This window comes from Tenrec ecaudatus, chromosome 1 (genome assembly GCF_050624435.1).
Source record: "Tenrec ecaudatus isolate mTenEca1 chromosome 1, mTenEca1.hap1, whole genome shotgun sequence".
Classification (NCBI taxonomy): domain Eukaryota; kingdom Metazoa; phylum Chordata; class Mammalia; order Afrosoricida; family Tenrecidae; genus Tenrec; species Tenrec ecaudatus.
In genome coordinates, this window is record NC_134530.1 from 126,479,665 (window position 1) to 126,506,953 (window position 27,289).

General features: G+C 48.9%; 1 protein-coding gene and 1 pseudogene across 1 annotated transcript in view; one reads left to right on the plus strand and one right to left on the minus strand.

Annotated features, from left to right (window-relative positions):
- ABCA4 (ATP binding cassette subfamily A member 4) overlaps positions 1 to 11,641 on the minus strand; it is a 163,929-nt gene extending 152,288 nt beyond the window's left edge. Inside the window, exon 1 of the mRNA XM_075539832.1 lies at positions 11,576 to 11,641. Within this exon, the coding sequence (XP_075395947.1) occupies positions 11,576 to 11,641 (66 nt within the window). The remainder of the gene's footprint in view (positions 1 to 11,575) is intronic.
- A 9,750-nt stretch (positions 11,642 to 21,391) lies between these two features.
- Positions 21,392 to 21,679, plus strand: LOC142436933 (mitochondrial import inner membrane translocase subunit Tim13 pseudogene; annotated as a pseudogene).
- The last annotated feature ends 5,610 nt before the right edge of the window (positions 21,680 to 27,289 follow it).

Here is a 27,289-nt window from a genome sequence, read left to right on the forward strand (position 1 = left end):
TGAATAGGTGCAAATGATGAAACAGGAAGCTGTTCCCAGTGTCCTCACCAAGGACATGAGACAGCCCGTCCAGATCCTGCACTGGAATCGCACTTCTCCCCGAGACAGTGGCTGGCAAGGTTGGCACGCAACCCAGGGCATGAGCTGCTTTCCTTGTGGCGGTAGCTCTGGGGTGGGGGTGTCTGGCCATTGAAGCGGATTTGGGAGTGAGACATCACTTTGAGGGCTTCTCATCTGGGGAAAGGGAATACAGCATTGCCCCGCAGTGTGGGCTGAGGCTTTCGTGTGGCCCACCTGGAGCCGCGGGCCTGGATTCCAGCTCGCTCTGCTCCCTACTTGAGATGCAGCCGTGGGCAGTTCACTCGGCCTTGCCTTGCCTCAGGCTCACTGCTGTCAACTGAGAGTGAGACCGGGGCCCAGAGCAGTTGGGAGATTGAAGTGACTGTCATTTCTGGTACAAAGCAGCATTTGGTAAATACCAGCCCCTTACTGTGGTCTCCCAGGGTTAGTACAAGGCGGCAAGGTCACTGTGAGGGACAGCATTTGGTAAAGCAAAAGACGCAAAACCAAACTCCCTGCCATCGAGTCGATGTCAACTCACAGTGACCCTACAGGACACTGCCCTGTGCGTTTCCAAGTCTGTAGCTCTACGGGACTAGACAGTCCCATCTCTCTCCCGTGGGGCAACTGGTGGTTTCCAACCACCGACCATGGGCCATTCGGGATTGCAGCCCAACTCCAGCTGCAGGCCTCCTTTTGTCAATCAAAGAGAGAGGAGCATTCTCTGTAGCCTCTTAGGCCTGCCCTCTACGGACATCCCTTTCCAGATTCAGAAGGGCCTGATTTGAAAATGTGGAGCTTCCTGGAAAACTGAGCATGCAATGTGCCCTTTCTCTGGACCACTGGACCACGAGAGAGATCGGCCAGGCTAGTGGATGACATTCACCTTCTGGACCATTGGACCACGAGAGATATCGGCCAGGCTAATTGATGACGTTCATCTCTGAATGCCATCACGCATTCTCTCATCCCTTCACCTGTCTGTTCTTCCATCCGGCCATGCACCCACCCACCATGAAGCTCTGTTCTATGCAAGGCAGGGCTATCACGGCCTCCATCAATGGGAGGCAGGCTCTGCGCTCCCCCTCCCTCTTTGTTCTTTGCCTGGTCCAGGGACCCAGACCACTTTGCTTTGGGGGTGGGGTGGGAGGGTTGAAGTTCTCTTCACCCACTCTATCTTCGAGGTAAAGCTGCTCCTCAAATGATCATCCTGGTGGGCCTAGCTCAACACTCCTCCAGGAGCCCAGCCAGCGGACTGCAGTGTGTGTGTGTGTGTGTGTGTGTGTGTGTGTAAAAAGCTACTCAAGGGCCTCCGGCCTGCAGCCCAGGGTGTGAACCACTGGCCTAGGTCCTGGCAGGATCATCTTGGAAGAACAGCCAAACTCTGTGCGAGCGTTTGTTCTGGAGGGGTTGCGCTTCACACTTCACTTGCAGCCCCGGGGTCCTCGGACAGCCTCTCTCCCTCCCCACCCCACTGCGCACCCCCACCCCACACTTGGCGGCCTGGTGCTCAGCCCTGCGCAGGGCAGGCATACCCTGGGGAGAAATTCCACAGCGTAATTAAAAGCATGGCTTCTTTGGCTCTGGCTCCCCCCCACCCCTTCCTTTAAATATGTCTGTAACTTTAATTAAGCCCAGCCAAGCCTCAGGAAGGGGGGTGGGGGTGGGGTTCTTTTCCCAAACTGGTATTTCCTTCTTCACTCTTTTTCACTACCCCCCACTTCCCCCTCCTCCGCCCTCGGTCAAGCTGCATGAGGGCGGAGGGGTTTCAGGGCAGGGCAGAGTCAGTGCTGGTTGTTTTAAACCTTGGCCAGTTATAGCTTCTTCCCTCGCACTCTGTTTGCAGTTTTGTTTCGTTTTGTTTTTAAGAGCAGGGGACTGGAGCACGTGGGGCGGGTAGGAACTGGGGTGCAGGGTGGCAGGGGTCGGGTAGCTAAGGCTTAACATGAGCTAGCAGTTGACCCTTCATAGCCGGGAACCCAGACAGGATTCTCAGCCCAGGGAAACAGGGCCCAGGACCTAGGCAAAGGCTGTGACGCTACCAAGTGCCTGGTCTTGGGCACCCTACTCTCATGACCCTTCAGGCTCCCCCTAGACTCTGCCCTGGGACAGAAGCTGAGCTCTGGGCTGACACCAAGGGCCCCTGGACAGGGAACTGTAGCGTGTACTCCTTGGAAACCTTCTGCCATTGGCACTTGGCCCATAGCTGATGCAGAACGGTGCATGCTTGTTATCGGAGGCCTGGTAGCGCAGAGGTGAAGCAGGCGTAGCGAAGAGGAAGGTGGGCAGGTGCGGCCGCGCCTTCTGTAATGATGATCACGGCCCAGGAAACCTGGTGGGCCAGTTCTACTCGATGCTATCGGGTCTCGGTGAGGAGTCGGAATTGCCGGGAGGCTAGCGAGTTTTGTTTTTTGGTGGACAGTCCCTTGGAATGCACGTTCTAGGGCGGGAGTCCTGGGGAAGTCTTCTCTCACCTTCCAAGGGCAGTTTCCTTTCTGAGCTTTCCGCAGGTGGCCCTGGCTCCTCGCCCCATGACTGCGCAGTGGCTAACCCACACCGCTCAGTCATGGTGCCCTGCCCGGCACTCAAGTCCACGAGCAGGGCCTGCACTTACTCACCTTGATGGAGAGCCGCCAGACAGCATGGTTGGCCAGCCCCAGCACTGGCTTACATGGACTGTCCTGGTGCCACCATGGCTTTGTTTTGGTGTTAGCTGCCATGATTACCCACAACACCATCCTCTTACTTTCAAACTTGTCCGGATTTGGATCCTCTGCTCACCCTGCCTTTGGGGTGTCCACGATAGGGCTTGATGCCTGGGGGCTGCTTGGTCTCGGGACCTAGTCTGCCTACCTGGGCTCGGATAGTTTGGGCTTGAACCCCACTTCCAGCCTCACCAGCCACGAGCCCTTCTCGGAATCCTCCATTGCCTCACTTGCACCCCAGGGGTAACACGAGTGTCTCCCCAGCAATTGTTGGGGCCGCTGTGAGGGCTAAATGAGGTGACCTGCTCACTGCAGCGCCAGGCCTGAAGTAATCCTTGAAAATGTCAACAAATGACCGAGGAAGAGGGACTGGAGAGCAGAGAGCTGAAGGTTGTCATGCTACGCCCTTAGAGACTGGGAGAGGCAGACAAGTAACATTTGGAATCTGCTTTTATCCTTGTTTCACCAAAAGTCATGGGTGTTTGAGAAGTCAGAACCCTGACGAGTTGAAATACCGACTAGGTCCTTTTCATTTTTCTTCGAGTCACGACTCCCTCGAGGTAGAAGTTTCCAGAAGAACCAGAAACAGCACCCACAAGCAGTCACAGACCCTCGCTGAGTGGCCAGGGGCCTGCGTCTTCCCCAGGCTCTGGGACATCCTCTGGAGCCTCACCCAGACCTAGATCTCAATCGCCGAGCTTTGGGGATGCCATCAAAGAAGTGGCAGCCTGTAAAATGTCTCAGCTAGGGTCCTCATCTCCAGGCCCCCGTCACTGCACACGGCTGCAGTGTGCTCTCCAGGCCCCCCTCACTGCACACGGCTGCAGTGTGCTCTCCAGGCCCCCCTCACTGCACATGGCTGCAGTGTGCTCGCCAGGCCCCCGCCACTGCACACGGCTGCAGTGTGCTCGCCAGGCCCCCCTCACTGCACACGGCTGCAGTGTGCTCTCCAGGCCCCCGTCACTGCACACGGCTGCAGTGTGCTCTCCAGGCCCCCGTCACTGCACACGGCTGCAGTGTGCTCTCCAGGCCCCCGTCACTGCACACGGCTGCAGTGTGCTCTCCAGGCCCCCGTCACTGCACACGGCTGCAGTGTGCTCTCCAGGCCCCCCTCACTGCACACGGCTGCAGTGTGCTCTCCAGGCCCCCGTCACTGCACACGGCTGCAGTGTGCTCTCCAGGCCCCCCTCACTGCACACGGCTGCAGTGTGCTCTCCAGGCCCCCGTCACTGCACACGGCTGCAGTGTGCTCTCCAGGCCCCCGTCACTGCACACGGCTGCAGTGTGCTCTCCAGGCCCCCGTCACTGCACACGGCTGCAGTGTGCTCTCCAGGCCCCCGTCACTGCACACGGCTGCAGTGTGCTCTCCAGGCCCCCCTCACTGCACACGGCTGCAGTGTGCTCGCCAGGCCCCCCTCACTGCACACGGCTGCAGTGTGCTCTCCAGGCCCCCGTCACTGCACACGGCTGCAGTGTGCTCGCCAGGCCCCCCTCACTGCACACGGCTGCAGTGTGCTCTCCAGGCCCCCGTCACTGCACACGGCTGCAGTGTGCTCTCCAGGCCCCCCTCACTGCACACGGCTGCAGTGTGCTCTCAGGAGGCTCCAGCCCTCTTTTCACAGAGCAGTGGGGCCAATGTGGGGAAGCTAGGACCGGCCTAGGAGGAACACACACCAGTGACAGGGGCTGAGGGCACGTGAGCCAAACCCTGTTTTTGAAGGCAGGTGGATTTTTTGTTGTTCTGATAAGCACACCAAAAATCTTTTTATAACAGAAATAGAATCATTTGGGGCCAGCAGCTCCCATCCCTGGGTGTAGGTTTTAAGGGCCATGAAGAACACCAAGCAACAACAACAACAACCCCAGAAAGCCCCCGTCCTTGGGTCGATGCCGATGCATAGCACCCCTCTAGGGCAGGCAGCACTGCCCCTGGGAGTTTCCCCAGACCGCAAGTCTTTCCGGGAGCAGAAGAAAGTTTTCCTTTCTCCTGAGGTGCACCTGGTGGGCCCAACCTGCTCATCTGGCGGGTTAGCAGCCGAACGTGTAACAAGTGTGTCGCCAGGCGTTCCACAAACAACACACAGGGGGAAATGAGCTTGAGGATTTCAACTTCCTACGGGAAAGAAAAACCAGTGGCATGCTGAATTTTCCATGACCTTTAGGAGACAGTAAGTGCCATGTGAGCCCCAAACGGCTTGTTCTGCTACCACTGTGTACCCAGCGCCCGGCAGAATGCCTGGCGGTTAGTAAGCACTGTGTAACTGAAGCAATAAATAGATCAATGAATGGCTTTACTAATGAACTTTTATTTAGGTTTGGCAAATATTGTCACTTGGGAAGGGAAGCACCAGGGAACAAAGACTGGAGTCTCTGGTCTACCCTACGCACTCGGTAGCGTAACAAACCCCTCCGTTAGCGGGCTCGAACATCGCACCAGTTTGCCTGTGGAACGCAGGCTGAAGGCAGTGCATTGTCTCCTACCGCAGCCACGTAGCTCCTCTCCTGCATTCTGAACTCTGCATCCAGCTTCCCTATGAGAGAGCTCGCTAAGCCCGGCACTGCTGAAAGAACCGCCCACTGTGTCCCTTGTGCCCCCTTGTATCTATTACCAAGCTATTGTCTCGCAGCCACCAGTCAGTCCCCAGTTTCTCCTCTGAGCTAAAAGATGGCAGCACCAGTCTCACCGAGCTTTTTCCCGGACGGTCTGAGGAACGTCTTAACTGATGCCAGGTTCTCGCTTGCCCAGTAAACCACCACCTGACCAGTTGCAGTTGCATCAATTGCCTCCTGGTGGCCCCAGGGCCGTCAGAGTAGACGTGGCCCCAGGTTTTAACACCTACACTCTGCGGGAAGTAACTTACCAGACCATTGGAAGTCATTAAGAACGAAGTGGAGTGCACAAAGCTCAACCTTCTAGGTACTGTGAGCTGAACTGAAATGAATCCGGCACTCTGGTGATTTACTATGCCAGGGATGACGATGTAAGAGGAACAGCATCATTCCTTCAAGGAGCATTTGAAGGTCTATCTTGAAGTACGAGGCTACCTGTTATAGGATAATATCTATATGCACACTAGGAAGTCCAATTAATATTACTATTATTCAAATTTACCGCCGCCCCCAACCACTAATGCAAGTGATGAAGCAACTGAAATTGATTAAACATGCCATCAAGATGCGTTGGTAATTATTGGTGATTAGAATACAAAAGTTGGCAACAAAGAGGAAGGATCAGTAATTGAAAAATCCAGCCTAGGTGACAGAATTCAGCTGGAGATCACAAGATGGAATTTTGCCAGACAGATGATTCCTTTATTGCAAATATCTTTTTCCAACATAAATGGTGAGTATACACATGGTCCTTGCCAGATGGAATACACAGGTGCCAAACTGACTACCTCTGTGGGAAGAGACAAGTGAGAAGCTCAATATTATCAGCCAATATAAGGCCAGGGCCTAAATGTAAACCAGACAATCAGTTGCTCATGTTCAAGTTCAGATTGAAGCTGAAGAAAATGAAAATACGTCTACGAGAGCCAGCATATGGCTTTGAGTAGATTCCACTGGATTTAGAGACCACCTCACGAACAAACTTACTACATTGAACATCAATGACTGAAGACCAGACAGGCTGTGGAATGGCATCACGAACACCACACACAAAGAAAGTAAGATTATGAAGACGACTGGCTAGAAAGAAAAGACCAAACTGGATGTCAGAGAGACTCTGATGACTACGCTTGAATGAAGCGGGACTGAAGTGACTAGAAGAAATGATGAGATGAAAAAACACAAAAACCAGAACATTTCAAAGAGCAACTTGAAAAGACAGAGCAAAGTATTAGAACAAAGTGTGCAAAGACATAGAATTAAACATCTAAAGGGAAGAACCTGAGCCCTGGTGGTGTAGTGGTTATGAGTTGGGCTGCTAACTGCAAGGTCGGCAGTTCAAAACCACCAGCCAGTCCAGGGGAGAAGAAAACAGGGGCTCTCTACTCCCATAGCGAGTTACCGAGGGAGCAGCTCTACCTTGTGCTGTGGGGTCACTGTGAGTCAGCATTGACTGTATGCTCGTCTATCTCAAGCTGAAAGAACCGAAGGAAACAAACCCCCAGGCTCAAATTGTAATATTGAAGGAGTCTCTTGGCAAAATATTGAATAAAACAATATTCAAGCATCAAAAGAAGATGAAGGGAATATACAGAATCATTGTACCAAAAAGAACTGGTTGCTGTTCAACCATTTCAAAAGGTAGCAGATGACCAAGGCCAGGTGGGATGGAAAGAAGTCCAACCTGCACTGAGCACTCCGGGAACCACAAGATTCCTCATTGACATGTTTCAACAAACGGCTGAAGCACAGGGAGCACCCACTTGTCTGTGGCAGGAAATTTGGAAGATAGTTACTTGGCCAACCAGCTTCAAGAGATTCATATCGGTGCCCATTCCAAAGAAAGGCAACCCAATGCAGAAATTATTGAACAATATAGCTAGTATCACATGCAAGTAAAATTTTGCTAAAGATCATTTTAAATGATTGTGACTCATCAACAGAGAGTTGACAGTAATTCAAGCTGGATTGAAAAAAAGAGGTAGAAAGAGGAATATCATTGCTGATGTCAGATGAATCTTGGCTGAAAGCAGAGAATACCAGGAAGACGTTTGCTTGTGTTTTATCAGCTGTGTAAACGCATTAATTAGACTGTGTGGATAGCAGCAAACCATGAATTACATGATGAAGAAGGAAATTCCAGAATTCCTCATTGTGCTCATGCAAAACCTGTACAGAAAAAAACCAAGAGGCAGACTTTCAAACAGAAAAAGGTTTGAAATCATTTTCAAATGATTTAAAATCAGAAAAAATGTGTCAGGGTTGTATCCTTTCACCATAATCATTCAATCTGCAGGCTGAGCAAATAAGCCATGATCACACGAAGAAGAACACAAATCAGAATTGGAGGAAGGCTGGTTAACAACCTGCAATATGCAGATAGCATACCATATATACTCGAGTATAAGCCGACCCGAATATCAGCCGAAGCGCCTAATTTTACTACAAAAACTGCATAAAAATGTGCTGAATGCTGGGGCAAAACACTAAGGGCGTGCAACAGAGCAGCAAGGGGAGCAGAGTGATAAAATCCCCAAATACCAAAAATAGACTTGGAGACAGTGTGTGGCACCCCATCAGATGGGACTGGAGAACACTCGTAAAGGCCAACAAAGGCTTTGAACTTTCTATTTTTGTCAGTGGTTTTCTTTTTTTTGTTGTTGTTATTGTTTGGTTAGTTTTGACTTCCTTTATTGTTTTATTTGGCTTTGCCAGATTTTTGCACTTATTAATATACCTGCATGTCTATCTAGATAAAAAAGGTGGGATAAAAATTCAGAGATGAAAAGAATGGGACCAATGGTTCTGGGGGGATACGGGAGAAGGGGAGGTGGGAGAAAGGAAAAGGTGGGGGGAACCAACCTAGAGACAAGTGAACAACAAGTGAACTAAAGTCAATGGAGAAAAGGGCCTAGTGGGGCTTAATCAAGGGTAATGTAGCAGCAAGAAATTACTAAACCCAAATGAAGGCCAAACATGATGGTGGGACAAGAGAAAAGTAAAAGGAAATAGAGAAAAGGACCAGGAGACAAAGGACACTTATAGAGGCCTAAATACAGGCATGTGCATATGTAAATATATATATATATAACAAGAGGAGAATAGAACTATGTACTCATATCTATATGTTAAGAATTAAGGTTGCAGATGGACATTGATATGACCTCTACTCAGTGCTCCCTCAACACAAGAACACTTAGTTCTAACAATCCAACATTCTGTGATGCTCACCTACCCAACATGATCGCTGAAGACAAAGGGGATGCATAAGTAAACGTGGTGAAGAAAGCTGATGGTTCCCAGCTATTGAAAGATATAGCATTGCGGCGGGGGGTGGGGGGTGGGGATGGAGTGGAAACCCAATACCAATCTGTAGACAATTGGACAACCCCTCACAGAAGGGTCACAAGAAAGAGATGAGCCAGTCAGGATGCAGTATAGTACCCGATGAATCATACAACTTTCCTCTAGTTCTTTGGTGCTTCCTTCACCCCACTATCATTACCTCAATTCTACCTTACAAATCGGATTAGACCAGAACATGCACACTGCTACAGATAAGAGCCCGCACCACAGGGAATCAAGGACAGATCATCCCCCCAGGGCCAACAATGAGAGGATTAGGGGAGGGGGGGGAAGAGGGAATTGATCACAAGGATCAACCTGTATCTCCTTCTCAGGGTGATGAACAATGGAAAAGTGGGTGAGGGGCAACAGAGGACAATGTAAGATATGAAAATAATGATCTATAACTTAACAAGGGTTCGTGGGGGGTGGGAAGACAGGGGAAGGAGGGGGGAAAAATGGGGAGCTGATATCAGGGGCGCAAGTGGGAAGAGAATGCTTTGAAAATGATGATGGCGTCATATGTGCAAATGTGCTTGACACACTGGATGAATGTATGGATTGTGATAAGAGATGTAAGATCCCCCAATAAAAGTATGTAATAAATATATATAGATATATGCCGAAAAATTCAACTTATCCACAAGTATATACGGCAACCTTAGTAGCTGAGAGTGAAGAGGACTTAAAGCATTTAATGATGAAAATAAAAAACTGTAGCCTTGAGAATGGATTACACCTCATGTAAGAAATGTAATCCTCTCATTGGTTCACAACGGAACCAATAAGTATCATGATAAATGGAGAAAAGAATGACATTGTCAAGGATTTTCTTTTATTCAGACTCATAAACAATGCTCAATAAAACAAGTCAAGGATATTGAATCATTTGGGTAAATCTTCTACACACAACCCACTGAAAATATTAAAGAACAAAGATGCTACTTTTAGGACTAAAGTGCACCTGACCCAAGCCATACTATTTTCAATCAATCTATGCATGTGAAAGTTGAAAAATGAATGGGAGATCAGAGAATAATTGATACTTTTGAATTATGGTGTTGGCAACCAATATTGAAAGTGCCATGGACTTGCAGCAGAACGAGTTTATCTGTCTTCAGAGAAGTCCAGTCTGAATGCTCCTTAGAAGTGAGAAAGGTGAGATTCCATTTCATGAACTTCGGATATGCTATTCAGATAGGTTGGTCGTGGGAAAAAGACGTCGCACTCGGTAAAGTAGAAGGTCAGTGAAAAAGACGACCTTCAAAGAGAATGACTGACACGGTGGCAGCAACAACAGACGCGCACAGAACAGTGATGAGGATGCCATGGGACCCGGTGAACGCGGGTCACTCAGTGGCAACGAAGAACAATAACATCAGCAGGCCTTTCTTCCAAGGAGTTTCTGTGTGGACTCAGACCTTGTCCTTGTGGTTAGCAGCCAAGCACATTCACCTTCTGTACCCTCCAGGGGCTCCCTGCTCGTTGAAAGGGTCCAGGGAAGGTCTGTGGGTAGTTCATCATGGTGGGTAGTTCAGCATGGTTTGCGCTAAGAGTGCAGGTCTCCAGTATTGGGAGCACTGGTATTCCTGCAGCTCTCAGGAGGCAGGGGGAGATGTTTCCACTTAAATAGTGACTTGCTTATGAACTGTACCCTTATTTCAGAAATGTTAAAATGTGAATCAGAGCATGGAATATGGTACCCCTCAGCTGGGTGCTCCTCGGGGCACTCTTGTTTCCCCCTGAGCCTCTTCTCAGTGTAGGGTTCTTCCCACGGCTCAGCCTGGATGCTCAAGAGTGCCGTGGATTAGATGACATGGGCAGTGCTGTGACTCGAATGGTGGCCCCTCACAAAATATGTGTTAGATGATTAATTCTTACACTTGTGGATAAGGAGCCGCCCCAAGGGTCCAATGGCTTATCGCTTGAGTGCTCACCCCAAGGTTTGCAGCTCAATCCCATCAGGAACCCCGTAGCAGAGCAAACTTGGCAATGTGCTCCTGTGAAGATTACGGCCTAGGAAACCCCAGGGGGACAGATCTACTCAGTCCTGTTGGGCTCTTCCAGTGAGAATCAGCTCTGGGGCACCCAACAATAACCTGCCTGGGGAAAATGCCCATTTGGAAATGGGGTTTGTCATTTGTTCTGTCCACGAGGCTGTCAGGACGGGTCTTAAACCAAGCACCTTTGAGATATGAAAGAGCAGAGGAGCGCATCCTACATTCCGTGTGAGACATAGACATGGCAGAAGAACCTGTCCCACAGGCAAATAGAAGGAGAGAGAGCCTTCCCCTAGAGCCAGTGCCCTGAGTTCAGACTCATAGCCTCCTAAACCATGGAAAACTGCATCTCTGTTCGTTAAAGCACAGCCGCGTGTCCTCCTACACTCTGGACACCCGTGCTGTGCAGTGGGGAGAGCCTCAATCCCTGGAGAGGAGACTCAAAGGAAGCTCCCCAACTCAGTGACATCTTATTTCCTGCAGTCTGCACTGCACTGTCTTCATGCGTCTTTTCTTGAACACTTTGCGATCACTCTCTGACATTAGGGTTCATCTGAGAGAACTCTGACAGGCAGACAGTGGCTTCAGACTCAGGCTGGGCCAGAGGCCTGGCAGGCCTGTGGGTAGGAAGCATTCATCTCAGGCCAGAGGGCCATGTCTGCCTGCAAGGGCATTTTCCAGAGAAGCCCCCACAACCCTACTGAGCCGCACGTCAGTCTTGAATGTCAACAAGCCCACGGTCTCCTCCCACTCCCTGCACCCCGCTCCCCGGCCCCAGCCTCCCTGTGGTTCGTCCACTCCACACCTCCCTGTCAGACCGCAAAGCAGCAGAGACCACAAGTAGGAATTCTGTACCTTTTGCCTTTTTCTCAGGGTCCAGTTCTTCCAGAGCAGAAGCTGTATCTGCCTGGTGAACCTCATGCTGGCCACCACCTGAAGACCCAGGGGTCACTCCACGCTGTCGTCTATAGTTGAGATGTGGGGTGGCAATGGACAAATGCACAGCCAGAGCGCTGTTGGCCCAGGCTGCTGTGTCCTTCCCTTGGCGATTAACGGCCACTTTCCCCCTCCAGAGCATAAGCCTTCTTAATTACTCATAAGCCCTTTGTCAGAGAGAAGCCCACACTGCGCAGGCACCTGAGGGTAGACAGAGAAAGAGAAGAGCAGGGAGACAGGTGGCCGGACAGACACTAAAGGACCTGAGGTGGTGGCCTTTCAGGGGAAACCAGACCCTGTAGCTCCTTTTCCATTTAAGGAGCTCCCTGAGGGGGACGGCATTGGGACCTCTGACCTTTATATTTGGGGTGGACTCCCTCTGCGTGACAGTCGGCTAGACATTTGTCTGAAGCGGCAGCCTGCCATAGCCCACAGCTGGGTTGACTACTTTTTTAGGTCAAATTAACACGCTGGCCAGATCTGAATGATACCTCCCGCAACACACATGCCACCCCCACCCCCACTGTTTTTTATCCTCTTATTTCACCGTGCAAGATTGTAGGCCATTTGAATAAATAATTGTTATCTACTGTGCTAAAGTGGATGGACTAGTTGTGGTTGCCTCCCAGAGAAATGAAAAGGACACAGAACCTGCCCAAGCTCAAGAGGGCAGAGTCAGTGATTGATTAGCAAATCTCAACACAGGCCTCAGCCTGGGGAGAGCCAGCAGTGGGCCCCTCATTGTCCTTCCCATGAAGCAGGGGTCCTCCTGCACAGACATGGAATCAGGTGGCTGATTTTGTGGTTCCGAAAGGTATTCCCAAAGCAGAGTCTCCCTGGGGCGTCCCCTCTACCTCCTCAGGCCTCAGAAGCCCCTTCTCGCTGTGAGATTCGGAAGGCCAGAGAGCAACAGAAGGAGAGCCAGTGAGTAGGAACAGACGATCGTTTCTCGGACTTCAGAGGCATGGCAGTTCACACAGGAACTCAGAAAACTTGGCCTAATGGTTTCAGGTTGGGTTGCTAACAGTAAGGTCAGCAGTTCTAAACCACCAGCCACTCTGTGGGAGGAAGACGAGGCTTTCTACCACTGGAAGGACTCACAGTGTTGGAAACCCAGCGGGGCAGTTCTGTCTGTCCTCTCAGGTGGCTGCGAGTGGGAAAGCAACTCGCTGGCAGGGAATTTGGTTTGGGAAGAGAGGAGACAGAAAAGAAAGAAGTGATGCGCTCAAGATAGGCTTCAATGACTCATCAAAGCGTGTCGGATGATCATTCTGCAGTGCACAGACTTTGGGGGCACGTTATCTCATTTTCTTCTGACTACATACACAGTCTTTGAGGTAGGATAGAGGAAGAAACTGAGCCAAGTGAACAGTCAACTCTTTGGCTGGGTTCTCATAGAAGGGTTCTTCTCAACTCTGTGCAAAGACTGCGAGGCAGGGGCAGTGTATGCCGCCCGGGGAAACCGCGGGAAGGGAAAGTGAGCAAGGTGGGGGGCACGGTGGGGGCGGGTGGAGGGTTGGGATGAAAGAATGTTGGGAAAGGGGGCTAGAACAGCAATCAGGACCATACTGGAAACTCAACAACTGTTCTTGCTTCAGCTGGGACCTACTAAGTACCTAGGAAGTGATCTCTGGGTGAACTCGGGGGGTGGGTGTCAGGGCACCTCAAAGCAGAAGCAAACGTTGGGCAGGAATAGTAAGCCCCTGTTGGCAAACTACAGAGTATGCTTTATCGTGCAGGAGGCTAGGAAGATTTTAACACAATGGCTACAGTGATTAGTAAGCTCCCTGGCAGCAGTGTGTGGCGGCCAGGGAGGAAGCGGAGGGACAGTCACATGGAGGGAATGAGAGGGATGTGAGGGAGAGGAAGGAAGGAGACACAGCAGGAGCTGGTGACTTACTGGAAGGGGATGTCCAGCAGAGGAAGAAGGCAGCAAAAACAATTGGTTGTGGGACCTCGGTGTCTGCACAGGGAGTTGATGGTTCTCCTAACCGAGAGGAAATGCCTGAGTGGGGTTAGTAGGGCAGTAAGGTGCGGTGGGGGTGGGGAGGGGGTTTGCATTTAGATATACTGAGTGTGAAGGCCTATTGGGCTGCTAACCTCAAGGTCAGCAGTTCAAAACCACCAGCTGCTCCGAAGGAAAAAGATGAGGTTTTCTACTCTAGGAGCATTCCAGTCTCAGAAACCCACAGGGGCAGTTTGCCCTGTCTGACAGGTCGCCGAGAGGCAGAATGGACTCTATGCCAGCGAACTTGGGGCGATGATGACGACCTCTGAGAACCCGGTGGTGTCACAGGGAGAGGGATCTGCTGCCCACCCAAATGGAGGTGATTCAAACCCACCCATTGCTCCATGGGCAAAAGCTATGACAGTGTGCTGCCGCCAAGATTTTCCTCCCCCCTTTGGGAACCCTGGGGAGCAGGGCGTCCCTAGCTCCCTAGGGAGCACTCTGCCCTAGAATCTGCAGGAGTCGGAACCCACCTGGCTGGAGCAGGGTGTTCGTGTGGTTTGTAGGAGAACGTCTGAGTAGAGAGAGTTGGCAGGTGGGAGGATACGTGGGTCTGGACACATGAGGTCTTGGGTTAGAGATACAGACTGGGAATCACCAGCGTTAGATGGGGGATTAAGCTCAGGGAGGATGAACTGGAAGAGTGTGAGGGTGGGGTGGGGTGCCAGCTGTATCGGGTAATAAAAACAAACAAGCAAAACATGCCCCCTTCCAAATTCCCAGAGAGAAAGAAACATGTTGTAACAATGACATATCAGCTTTGCAAATTGTGTTCTGTTATAATTGTACACTGGTACATTTATCAAGGAGTTAGAAGAGCTTTGAGCACGTTGTTAGAATGCCCCGGACACCGTGGCCGTAGCATTATTCCTATCTAACTAGTCTGCTTTGTGCCTGAACACCACCTGCCTGCTGAGGCTGGCACTCGATTTTTTTACACTCTTTCACTGCGATAGCTGCAGACGGGTGGTGGTGGTCGGGTGTTCTTCCTCCCTGCCTGCCCCCTGGCACTTGCTTAACTATAGTTGTTTGGAAATTGTGTCAAAAATAGAACCCTATATTCTGAGTTTTTTAAAGCTTTCTGAGAAGATATCTAGTTAGCCAAGAATGATATTAATGGAAACTGCCCTTTTCTGCCTCACAATGATTGCACTCAACAGTCATTAGCCAAGGTAAATACAGAGAAAGCAGTCATTTCAGACTAAGCCCCTGACCGTTGAGTCATTTCTGAGTCAGTGTGACTCCATACGAGAGGTAGAACCATCCCATGGGGATCCCAAGGCTGCAGGTTTTTACGAAAGCAAACGGCCACACCTTTTTCCTGCAAAGAAGCTGGTGGTCTCAAACCGTGGGCCTTTCTATTAGCAGCCAACTGCTTTACTAGACTATGAAGGCTCCCCATTTCAAGCTAGGACCCCGTAAATGGATAGAGAATTGTAAAGTTCAACACCCACTGTTACCTTCACAAGTACAAAAAGTCAGGAAGAATAGAGAGATTTAAAGATCTTGTCATTCTTATTGCTTAGGGTTGAAGTGTATACTAAACAGAGAGGTTTTCTGATATGCAGACCAGCTATTTTGATAAAAAGTCCAGTGGTGGAAGGAAATAGTGACACAATTGCATGGGTTCAAGTGTGGTTGGAGACTTGACCTAGCTGGGTCCATCAGTCTGTTCACAGGATGTTTGAATGTGGCCCCCTGACTTTAGGCCCAGAGAAAGAGATGTGTTAGTCTGGGTAGACTAGAGAAACAATTCCAAGGAGACTCATGTGTATAAGAAAGATCTTTATATAAAGAGTAATTGTATATTAAGAAAACATCCCAGCCCAGATCAAGTCCATAAGTTTGATGTTAGCCCATATACCCTATAGCAGTCTATAAATTCCTCTTCAGACTCATACAGCCATGCAATGATGCCGAATGCAGGAAGATCACAGGCCAGTGGGTGGAAAGTCTTGTGGATCCAGTGGTGGTGGAAGCAGCTCAGCACTGGGGTGGTTCTCCTCATGGGTGCTCCAGTTCCAGGGCTCAGGTGGCATCAGTGCAGCTCCATGTCGGCTTGTCAGCTGAAAGACCAAGCAGATAATGTCTCCTGCCTCCAGGGAGCAATACAGGAGTTCCCAGAATCTTCAGGCGAGGTCCATGCCCACACAGAGGCCTCATTGGCTGTGACCTGATTGAAAGGCTAGACTCCACTGCATCGCAAGTTGAGAGATTATGTAACTGCCACAGAAGAACTGATCCATTATAGACGTTGCAAGAGATTGGAGGCCTTACTGGCCACTAGGATCAGTTGGGCAGTCTTTGCACTGTGCAGAGAGTATGGGTTGAAATCTCTCTTGCTTTCTGCTCGCCAAAAAGGGTGAGTTGCTTTGAGTTCTTCTGGTTACATATTGGACTGCTAACCACAAGATCAGCAGTTTGAACCTATCGGCTGCTCCGTGGGAGAAAGAGGATGCTTCCTGCTTCTGTAAGGGATAGTTCTACCCCGTCTACAGGACCACTATGAGTTGTAATCGAGTCTGGAGTTGGCACCTGGTACTGGTGTTTGCTTTTCCCAGAGGCGCCTTTACTCACCAGGCTGTGCACCTGTGAGCATGTCATCATCTAGAGGGACCCTTTTCTAATGTTCACAATGGTGCCGTGCGGGATGGCAGAGGCCTGGAGGCTGCAGGAACAGGGAACGGTGGGAATTCCCAGAGTCAGGCCAACGTGGAGCCAGCCGAGTCCCTGCTGCTAGCCCTGCTTGCCGCACCGCTGCTCCCTTGCTTTGCGTGAAAGTTAGCTACAGACATCGCATCCTTCCGACCATTCCCCTCCCCAGCCCCGGGGGGGGGGGGGGGGGGGAAGTAAGTTGGGCCTCTGTCGCTTGCTACCAATCCATTCTTGAGGAATGTGGGGAGATGAGTTGCAGAGTAAAACAACCTAGTGGAATGTATTTGAATAAAACTTTGCAGCCTATTGTGATGCATTTAAGTAAAGTCTTTGCAGTAGCCATCTGACAATCGGGGAGGCCCATTACTGTGATGCAGTACCAGTGGACAATACAAGAATTGCACAAGATTAAAAGACTGTTCCACTCTGCCCGATCTTTTAAGAAAGGAAAAAAACAAAATCCTCCAATGTGTTCAATATTGTCAGCTTTTTATAGTCGTGTATCATGTATTTATTAGGAACAGGCTGACATGCCTTTAAAACATGCTAAGCAGAAGGCAGGGCCAGCAAGCAGGAAGAAGTGGCAGGTCCAAAGCACGCCTGCCTCTGGGCATGGTTAGCTGGGTGTGGGGCGCTTCCAGTCTACCAGAACTTTGACATTCACTGAGAAGTACACCAACTGCTTCCTCAAGTAATTAGGTGGCCAGTGAATCAAGTGGGCTATGAATTTTGTTCCCAATATTGAACAAAGGTCACTTTTTAAAGGTTTATCCTTCACTAAGTGTTACAAGCAAAACCTTCCTAAAGAAACTCAAGTGGAAACTATAGGCTGATTTTTCTGTTTCCATAGTTATCATCGAGAGAAATGATGACTAATTCAAAACCCTTTGGCACCAAGTACAAGAATCTCTCCAGAAGACTCATCTCTCAAAGCCTCGTCATTTAAAAAACAGCAGACTTTGGAAGAGAAAGCATTTACACACAACCAGAATTCAAATCGTGCATTTTTGTACCTCCTCGCAGCACTATAAAGTCAATAGCTACTACGAACTTTATTATTGCTATTTTTCGATGCTGTTGAGTCTGTTCCAATCCATAGCAATACTATGACAACAGAATGAGGCCCTACCTGTCCTGCACCAGCCTCACAATTGCTCATATGTCTCAGCCTACTGTTGGAGCCGCCGTGCCAATCCATCTTGTCTTGTTGCAGGGCTCCCTCTTTCTCACTTGCCATCTACCCCACGACGCATGATGTCCTTCGCCAGGGACTGGTCTCTCCGAACGATGTCCCCAGAGTACTCGAGACAAAGTCTTGCCGTGCTGGCTTCTAAGGAGCATTTGGGTCATACTTCTTTCAAGACACCTCTGTTCTTTCGGAAGTCCACGGTCCTTTCAGTATTCTTGGTCAGCACCGTTATTCAAATGCACCTGTTCACCTTCGGGCTTCGTTATGTCCACCTTCAGCATGCAGATGAGGTGACTGAAAACATGATGGTGCAAGTCAGGTGCGTACTGATGCAGCGTATTTACCCAAGGCAACGTGCCCTTTGATCTCTTGACTGCTTCTTCCAAGAGAACTGACTGTGGATCCAAGCAAGACCAAATCCTTGACAACTTCAATCTTATCTCCATTTATCGTGATGTTACCTATTGGTCCAGGGGTGAGGATTTTGGTCTTCCTTACATTGAGCTGTAATAAATACTGAAAGCTATAATTCTTGATCTTCATCAGCAAGCACTTCAAGTCTTCCTCACTTTTAGCAAGCAAGGTTTGCAACTGCGTATCGTAGGTTGTTAATAAACCTTCCTCCAATCCTGATGTCACATTCTTCTTCATAGAATCCAGCTCTCGGATGATTTGCTCAGCATATGGATTGAATAAGTATTGTGAGAGGCTACAGCCCTGACGCACACCTTTCCTGATTTTAAACCACGCAGTATTCCCTTGTTCTGTTTGTACGACTGCCTCTTGATCCACGTACAAATTTGGACCGAGCACAATGAAGTGTTCTGGAATTCCCATTATTCTCAATGTGACCCAAAGTTTGTTATGATCCACACAATTGAATGGTCAATAAAACACAAGTAAACATCTTTCTGGTATTCTCTGCTTTGAGCCAAGAGCCATCTGACATTAGCAATAATAGGCATCGTTCCATGTCCTCTTCTGAATCTGGCCTGAACTTCTGGTAGCTCCCTATCAATGTATTGCTGCAACCGTTGTTGGATGATCCTCAGTAAAATCTTACTTGCATATGCTAGTAATTATATTGGTCTTTAATTTGAGCATTTTCTTGGGTCTCGAGCCCAAATATGGATCTTTTCCAGTCAATTAGCCAAGTAGCTGTTTTCCAAATTTCCTGGCATCGACGAGCGAATGCTCCCAGCACTTCATCAGCTTGTTGAAACATTTCAAGTGGTATTTCATCAATTCCTGGAGCCTTGTTTTTGACTAACGCTTTTAGTGCAGTGTGCACGTTCTTCAGCACCATTGGTTCTTGCTCAAATGCTACCTCTTGGAATGGCTGGATTTTGACCAGTTCTTTTTGGCACAGCGACTCTGTGTCTGCTTTCCATCTTCTCTTGATGCTTCCTGCACCCCTCAATATTTGCTTGTACAACCTGTCAACATTGCAACTCAGCTTAACCCTTTATTTACCTTTCAGTTTCAGATGTGCTGAGCTTGTTATTCCTTTTTGCTTTTCTGTCCCTAGCTCTGTACACATGTCATTATAATATGTGACTTTGTCTTCCCCAGCTGCTCTTTGGAATATTCTGTCCAGCTCTTTGACTTCATCATTTCTTCCATGGCCTCAGTTACTCTATGATTAAGAACATATTTCAGAGTCTCTCCTGGGATCCATTTTGAACTTTTTTTTCCCCCTGTCTTTTTAATGACTTTTTGCTTTCTACTTGTGAAGGTTTTGACATCATCCCAGAGTTCATCAGGTCTTCCATCATTAGTGTTCAACACATCATATCTGTTCTGTGGATGTCCTCAAAATTCAGGGGTGTACTCAAAGTTGTAATTTGGCTCTTGTGGACTTGTTTCAATTTTCTTCCATTTCAATCTGAACTTGCATATGAGCAATTGATGGTCTATTTCACAGTCAGCCTGGTTCCAGCTGCTGATATTGAGCTTCTCCATCAGCTCATAGATGTAATTAATATGATTTCTACATATTCCATCTGGAGAAGTCAGTGCACATAGTCGCTGTTTGTTGTTGAAAACAGATATTTCTATGAAGAAGTCATTGGTCTTGCAAAACTTGATCATGCACTCTCTGGCTTTGTTTCTGTCACTAAAGCCATATTTTCCAACTACCGTTCCTTCCTCAATGTTTCCAGCTTTTGTATTCCAATTGTCAATAATTATTAGTGCATTTTGGATGTGTGTTTGATCAATTTCAGACTGAAGACATTGGAAGAATGATTCAATTTCTGCATCATTAGTGTTAGTGGTTGGTGCATAGATTTGAATAATAGTTGTATTGGCTGGATTTCCTTTATGCAGACAATTATTCTATCACAGAGAGAATTGTATTTCACGATAGATCTTGAAGTGTCCTTTTGGATGATGAATGTGACACCATGCCTCTTGAATTTGCCACTCCTTGATTAGTAAACCAGGGGATTTTCTGATTGAAAATGGCCAACACCAATCCTTTTCAGTTAATGAATGTCTAGAATATTGATCTTTCTGTGTTCTATTTCAATTTTGACAACTTCCCATTTTCTTAGATCCACACTTCATACATTCCAGGTTCCAATTATTAATCGATGCTTGCAGCTGTTGCCTCTCATTTCGAGTTGTGCCCCATCGGCAAACGAAGGCCCCGAAGACTTGATTCCCAAAGCCGCAGGCTTTCTTCCCCAAACCTGTACTCCAGCCTCATTATTTTGGTCACCCCGATTTGAGGAGGCAGCTCTTCCTCAGTTTTATTTGGAGTGTCTTCCAACCTGAGGGCTCATCTTCTGGCCCCATAGCTGACAATGTTCTGCTTCTGCTTCTGTGGGTTTCCTGAGCCGACGAAGCTTCCAGGCTATCCATGAGGCTGTCAGTGGCTCCTTCCTCTGAAGCGGACAGCCCGTTCCTTCTTCACTGGCTCTTCTTAGTCTGGAAGCTCCGCTGAGACCTGTTCACTTTGTGTGATCCTTCTGGCATTTGTAATACCAGTGACATAGCTTCCAGTGTCACAGCAACACACACGTCACCACAGTACGACAACCTTAAAGACAATTAGGGGACCAATCATATCACCAGATTGAACTTTCTCCCCAAAGAATATGTATGGCAAATTCAAAACAATTTCTGAACTAATCATTAAAAAAACAACAGCAGTAAACATAAAATGTTGTTGCATTCCCCCTACTCACTGATTGCAGAAGGTTACTTTTACCCAAAATACTCCCAGCCCGACTTCATCTATTCATCGACCTTGGCTGCCCTCTGCCTTGACATGGCCCTATTGTGGGACCTTGTGGCTGGGAGCTGGTGGGTATTGCTTTGACTGGCTACTCCTCTCAACAAGAAATGTGAGTTTCAACTTCGCCTTGTTTCAAATATTTACACGACATCACCACCCAGGCCAGATGACCCATTGTTATAGAGTACAAATAAATGGCCAAGCTGGTAGAATTTAAGGATTGAGTGGTATTATGAAACCATTGGCTCCATGAGTTGAGAAAAAAATCCTATTCCATTAACTTAATCTCTAGTAATAATTTTTGCACACCACCATCTAGGCACCCATTTAATCTTACATATAAGGATGTTAGACTTGGAGAGTTGGCATTTTTTGGATAACATGCACATAAAATAAATTGTAGCTTATGCAAATAGTAATATTTGAAAAAAGTACTTATCCATACATTCCCACAGATACTTTCTTGCTTAGAGAGACACTTAGTGCTTTCATGTCTAAGCAGCTTTTGGGCCTAACCCTGCCCCACCCCCACCACCTGTCCGCCTCACAGTTCAGATATGGGACTTTCTATGCCCTTAAAGAGATAGAGTCTCGAGTACGGGTCGGCGCACGCGGTGGCGCTCCGGATGACTTTGCGGTGCAATGGAGGGTGGCTTCAGCTCAGATTTCGGCAACTCCGGGGACGGGAAGCTGGACCCCGGTGTCATCATGGAGCAGGGGGAAGTACAGATTGCCGTCGCCAACGCGCAGGAGTTGCTACAGAGGATGACGGACAAGTGCTTCTGGGAGTGCATAGGAAAGCTTGGGGGCTCCCTGGATAATTCTGAGCAGAAGTGCATCGCCATGTGCATGGGCCGCTACTTGGACGCCTGGAACACGGTATCCCGTGCCTACAACTCGCAGTTGCAGCGTGAGCGGGCCAACATGTAACGAGGACTCTCCAGGAGCCCCTCCCTCCAACCCCCATGCCCTTATCCATAAACATTCTGAGATGGGAAGGCAAAGAAGCGTGGTTCCCTAGCGCCTGGACTGCCCCTCACTGGACACTGAACCTCACCCTGTCCGCCTTCAGTGTAAATTGAGTCTGGGGACCCAGTGCCTTCCTAACATGCTGGCAGCTCGGGGTCAGGCCGCGGAGACCCCCTTTGTACTCCAAGGTCGACTTCATGCCCCATGCAACCCTTCTTGTTTGGACTTTGGTGGGAGGGTGGGGCGGGCAGGCCAGAGCCGACTTGCGCTCACTTGAGCCAAATCCACTTTAGGCTGTGAAATAAACTGCTGACAAGCGGGGTGGGGGTTGGGGGTGGGGTGGGGGAGTCTCAAAAATGTGCAGGGCAGTTCTAACTGGGCCTGTAGAGTCAGGATGAGTTGGAATGGACTCAATAGTGATAGGTTTTGTTTTGCGAAGTGTCTGCTCTGGAGAAGCATGGAGAATTCAGGGATGGAAAAGTCAAGGGCGGAGACATCCAGAATGGACGCTTGGGGAGCTCACAGGTTAAAATTAGATATGTAAGGACCCATCACAGCGTCGTCACCACCAGGACCTCCACCCGCTTCAGAGCAAAACCTGGAAACTCACTTGGTGACCACCACAGAAAAATGTAGAAAGAAATTGTGGAATATTTTGTCTATGACATCTTCGATAGCAAGAAGCAAGGACACATGATGCCGGCAATCAGAGGATGTGTTCTCATACATGCAGTGATGAGCCAAAGAAGCCGAGTGTTAAAGCATTTTAGCCTACCTCTACATGAAGTTTAAACACAAGCACAACTCACCTCTGATGTTCTAAATCAGGATGTTGGGGGTGGTGGGAGGCCATGAGGGGTATTTCTGGGGGGGCTGGGAATAGTTCTTGATCTGAGTACTTGGTTAATGAGTATGCTCCGTTGGTAAGAATTGTGGGCCTGGGAGCTTATCATCTGTGTGCTTTTCTGTATCTGGCTGCTAACTGAAGTTTTGGGGTTTCTAGCTCACTCACAGGCACCTTGCATGAAAGGCCTGGTCATCCACTTGTGAAACGTCGTCAGCCATTGACAGTCCAGGGTGCACACAAGCTCACCGTGAGTTGGATTCTCCTTGACAGCAGTTAGGTTGGTTAATAATAATAATCATTTAAAAGCAGATAAAGTAAGAGAATCCAGTAAAGGAGCCTGAACAGGGTGCACTAGAAGTGACAGGGAGAAGGCAAGAAAGAGGGGTTCCCTGGGAACTGTGGAGAGAGGGCATTTCAAGGCGTAATTGGTTCGAGTGGCTCAAGAAAGGCCGAACAAGACAAAGATTAGAAGGCATCCACTTTCGATGACCGACCTCTGGGAGAGCCGTGTTAGAGGCAGAAATAGACAGAACTTTGACGATGGGAGGAGGCCCTTTGGAGAGGCGTGCCCCTGCAGGAGAAGAGCGTGATTGAGGCAGCAGCTCCAGGGCGCAGAGGGAGGGTCACCAAGGTCTGCTTTGCCTGACGACAGAAGAGATCTGACCACATTCATGTGTGGGAAAGAGCCAGTGGAAAGAGAGATGCTGAAGTTACGGGGGATGATGGATGGGGCTCCCCAGGAAGGAGAGGATGTGGAATTAGCCCTGGGCAGGAGAGGGACACCCTCGCATTCCACGGAGACTGAGGGCCAGGAGGCCAGGAGGCCAGGTGCAGATTCACTAGAGAGCGGAGGGCACTCAGCCTGGTGAGTCGTATTTGAAACGCCTGGTGTGGAAGGTCAGTAAGGGGATTAAGGGGGATGGTGTGCAAATGCTTTGAAAACTCAATTCAGTAGACACGTGGGCAATTTTTGGCCTCATCCTCGGTCTCCCTTTTATCCTTCCTTGAGCAAAGGGCAAGCCTAGTCATCGCTAAGGGAAGAAGCAGTTCTCTAGAATGTGTAGAGACTTCGGGACACCCAATTCTTCACCCTCAGCATTATATTCCTATAACGAGTGGGCAGGTTACAGGGACAAGCAGTTTGATTATTGGGTTCAGCTTGACGGTTTAACACCCTAGTCGGGGACAACAAAAATGTTTCCTGGAGACTCACTTCGCAGTTTATAGCCACTTCTGTTCCCGATGGCGGGAGCTAGTCAGAGTTCTGCTGTCCGGGGACACCAAGGGGGTGGGGCGTCTCTGGGGGCAGTCCTTGAGTGGCATAAACAGTACTTAAGCAAAACGTTCTAGTCTTCATTGTAAGAAAGGCCTGGCCATCAACTTCGGACGGAGCCCAGTTGCGCTCTGGGGGACGTGGCACTGCCAGGAATTGGGGCCAGCTTTATGGCAACTGGTTCCTTTGGGAGACCTGCCCGTTGCCCTCCCCCAGGTCCCTGTTGGCTTCTCTTCTCCTTGGGGATCTGGCCTCAAACACACCTTTGGAGTTTATCCCAGCCTCCTCTTGTTCTTCAGATTCCTTGGGGGCGCCTACTGGCACTCACAGACAGACGAATTTGGGGAGAGTGGTGTGGAGATGAAGGCTCTGGAAGCGCATTCGCTCGAACAGTCTTGGCCTGGCACCATCCTGGATTCCAAGGGGCGGGCAGGGATCCACATACCTCAGTCAGAAGCGCGCCGCCGCCGCCGGACAGCAAGGCTAAATCACCTTATTATCAGCAACAGGGAGGCAGGGTGCTATTCTGAGCACATTTTACAGGCTCGTTTCAAAAGCCGTTTAGAGTTTTGCTGACTTGACAGCCAGAAAACCCACACGAGCTCCGAGATTTGTACATTTTCTGAGTATCCGTGCGGAATTCTTGCCAGGCACCAGAGCGGTGGAAGGAGGTCGAGGAGTGGGCCCGGCAGAGATTTCATAGGGCAAGTCTCACATGAGCCTCAGGGGAGGTTTTGAGCTCTGGCTGGGTGCAAGGTCCCTGGCCCGATGACACCTCCGTCCCCTCCCTTCCCTGTCATTGCACTGGGGGCAGGTGGGGGGCATCGTGGGCGCTGTGTATTCCAAAAGGCTCCGGCCAAGGCACAGACATAACTCTAGAGACAAAAATGAAAGAACAGAGGGGAAGAGGCCGACTGGTGCTGGGAAAAATTTGAAAATCAAGGGCATGGACTAATGAATACAGAATAGATCCTGTGTGGTGAGTGATCCCCTAAGACACTGAGAGTGATACTTGGGGGGTGAGTGGAAGCTGTGCCCTTTCTTACGCTGCCAGGGGAGACTGGGCATCTGCCTTCAGAAGTGGCCCTCTGGAACTGGGACGTCAAGTCTCTCTGAACCCCAAGCTCGCTTCAGCCTGGACCGCTATCAGGCACAGGTGCGATACTAGCTTCCTGCGGCAACTCACTACAGACCCACGATCCAGAGGCGCCCACCTCCAACCGGCCAGCTGAATGGCAAAACCAAACAATGGCCCATAATGTAAGGTGACCGGACGTCCCGCTTTTGGCGGGACAATCCTGATTTTTAACAATTTTTCCTGCATCCCGCGGTGTTTTGAAAGAGTCCCGATATTTGGAAAGTGCACGTCAAGCTAGGGTACACGGCTTTCAGCTGCCATGTGGCTATTTCGCCAGGATATGAGTTTTATATATCAATACAATTTTATCAATGTTAAAATCTGGTCACCTTACCATAATGGTGTCTTTTTTGGCTGTTGTTACTGTTTGACCTTGAGCCTGGGGAAAACAGAAGGCAAATGGAAAGACGGAGGCAGCATTTTGTGTGCTGGGCCGTGGCGTGGGAAAATATTTCCAATGGTGCTGGCCTCCTCAGCCCAACAAAGAAATCTTGTGGCTTGTTGTCAAATTCCTCCAACTAAATGTGTCACAGAGGCAAGCTTCTCCTGGGTGAGAAAAGCGGTTCTCTGTCTCTCTCCTCGGTGACTCACCCCATCTCGGACTTTCTGTTTCCTCCTCTCTCACTCGATATGTTTTCGGGGGCAGAGGATGGAGACGGGTCTCTAAACCTCATGACAAATGAGGTGCCCGCTCTAGTTTCTTGCACAGACTCATTGCTGGCTCGACCCCAGTGGGAATGTTTGCTCAGCTATTTTGTGAACACAAATAGCCATGGCAGCAATTGGTCTGAGCAGGCGCCCCAGCAATCATCCTGGGTGCCCCCCCACCCCCTGAATGACATGCATTCCTTCTCATTGGGTTAATCAAATGATGATCCCCTTAATTCCTTCATGAAATCAAATTTAAAAAGGATACTCCCTGTACTGTCAAACACTTCATAACGTGCATGGATTGGGAAGACACGGTGTTCGCAAAGCTAGGCAATCTCGTAAGGACAAATACTGTATAGGACTGCTATTACGGGGGGGGGGTCCCCAAACAAGAAACCTGTTTCCTACCAAAACAAGCAGATTCTGAAGGTTACACAGAGGCCACTGGGAGGTGGGAGGAATCAAAGGAAGAAGGTAGGTATGTGCGTGTGTGCGTGTGTGTGTATGTGTGTGTGTGAGAGAGAGAGAATAAAAATCAACAAAAAAGATACTCCCAAGAATTATTTCTTTGGTAAAGATTTGTGTGTGGGTGCTGTGGGATTGTGGCAAGACCATAGTCTTTGGAACCAGACAGAACTGAGTTCAGCTCTCAGATCTGCCACTTAGCTGGGCAATGTCTAAACTTTTGTAAGTCTTTAAAATAACGTTGTTGCTATTAAAGTGAGCAGAAGTATCTGCATGAAATCGGCAGCCCCTCAAAGAAAATACATGACTTTCCTTTTAATAAGTTCTGAGTTGCCTTGGAAGCATAGTGGTTATGAATTGGGCTGTGATCCACAAGGTCAGCAGTTCAAGAACTCTAGGCCTTCTCCACAAAAGATGGGACTTTCTATTCCTGTAGCTTTAGTCTTGGAAACCCACAGAGGCAGTTCTGCTCTGTCTTCTTTTATTTTTTAAATCATTTTATTTGGAGCTCTTATCAATGACATAATATTCCATAATTCAAATGAATTGAGCATAATTGTACAATTGCTACTACAATCCGTTTCAGAACCTTTTCTTTCTTGTTGGACTCTGCTTCAGCTCCCCTTTATCACCTCCCCCCCCCACCTTTCCCCCAGGAACCCTTATTATTACTGTTATGTGTTATTATTATGTGTGTACATGTATATACTTATAACCGTATCTTACCCCATCCAATATATCCACTCACCTACAATTTGGTTATTTGCTCCCCTCAAGCGGGGTATTAAGGTCGTTCTGTCCACTCTGTCTTATAGGGTCGCCATGAAGGCGTATGGACTGGATGGTGGTGAGTGAGTGAGTGAGTGAGTGAGTGAGTGAGTGAGTGAGTGATAAGGGTACGTTTTAAAAACATTGCTACTGGGATTTTAGTTAGTATGTGCATGGCATTATCCCAAACAAAATGTTTTTAAACTTGTCTCTGTAATCCGTGGATAGCCATTCTCTCAATAATAGCTTGTATTTGTCTTGTTAAGGTGCTTTTAAAAAGAGTTCCCATCCACCCTAACCCCCTGATCTTTCCCCATCAGACTTCCTTTTCTCCCCAGATGCAAGCAAAGCACACTGCCCAAGAACACCACCGTGAGGCCCTGCAGGATGCACAAATTGTTGCTTTGATCTCATATCAATCAAAGAGTG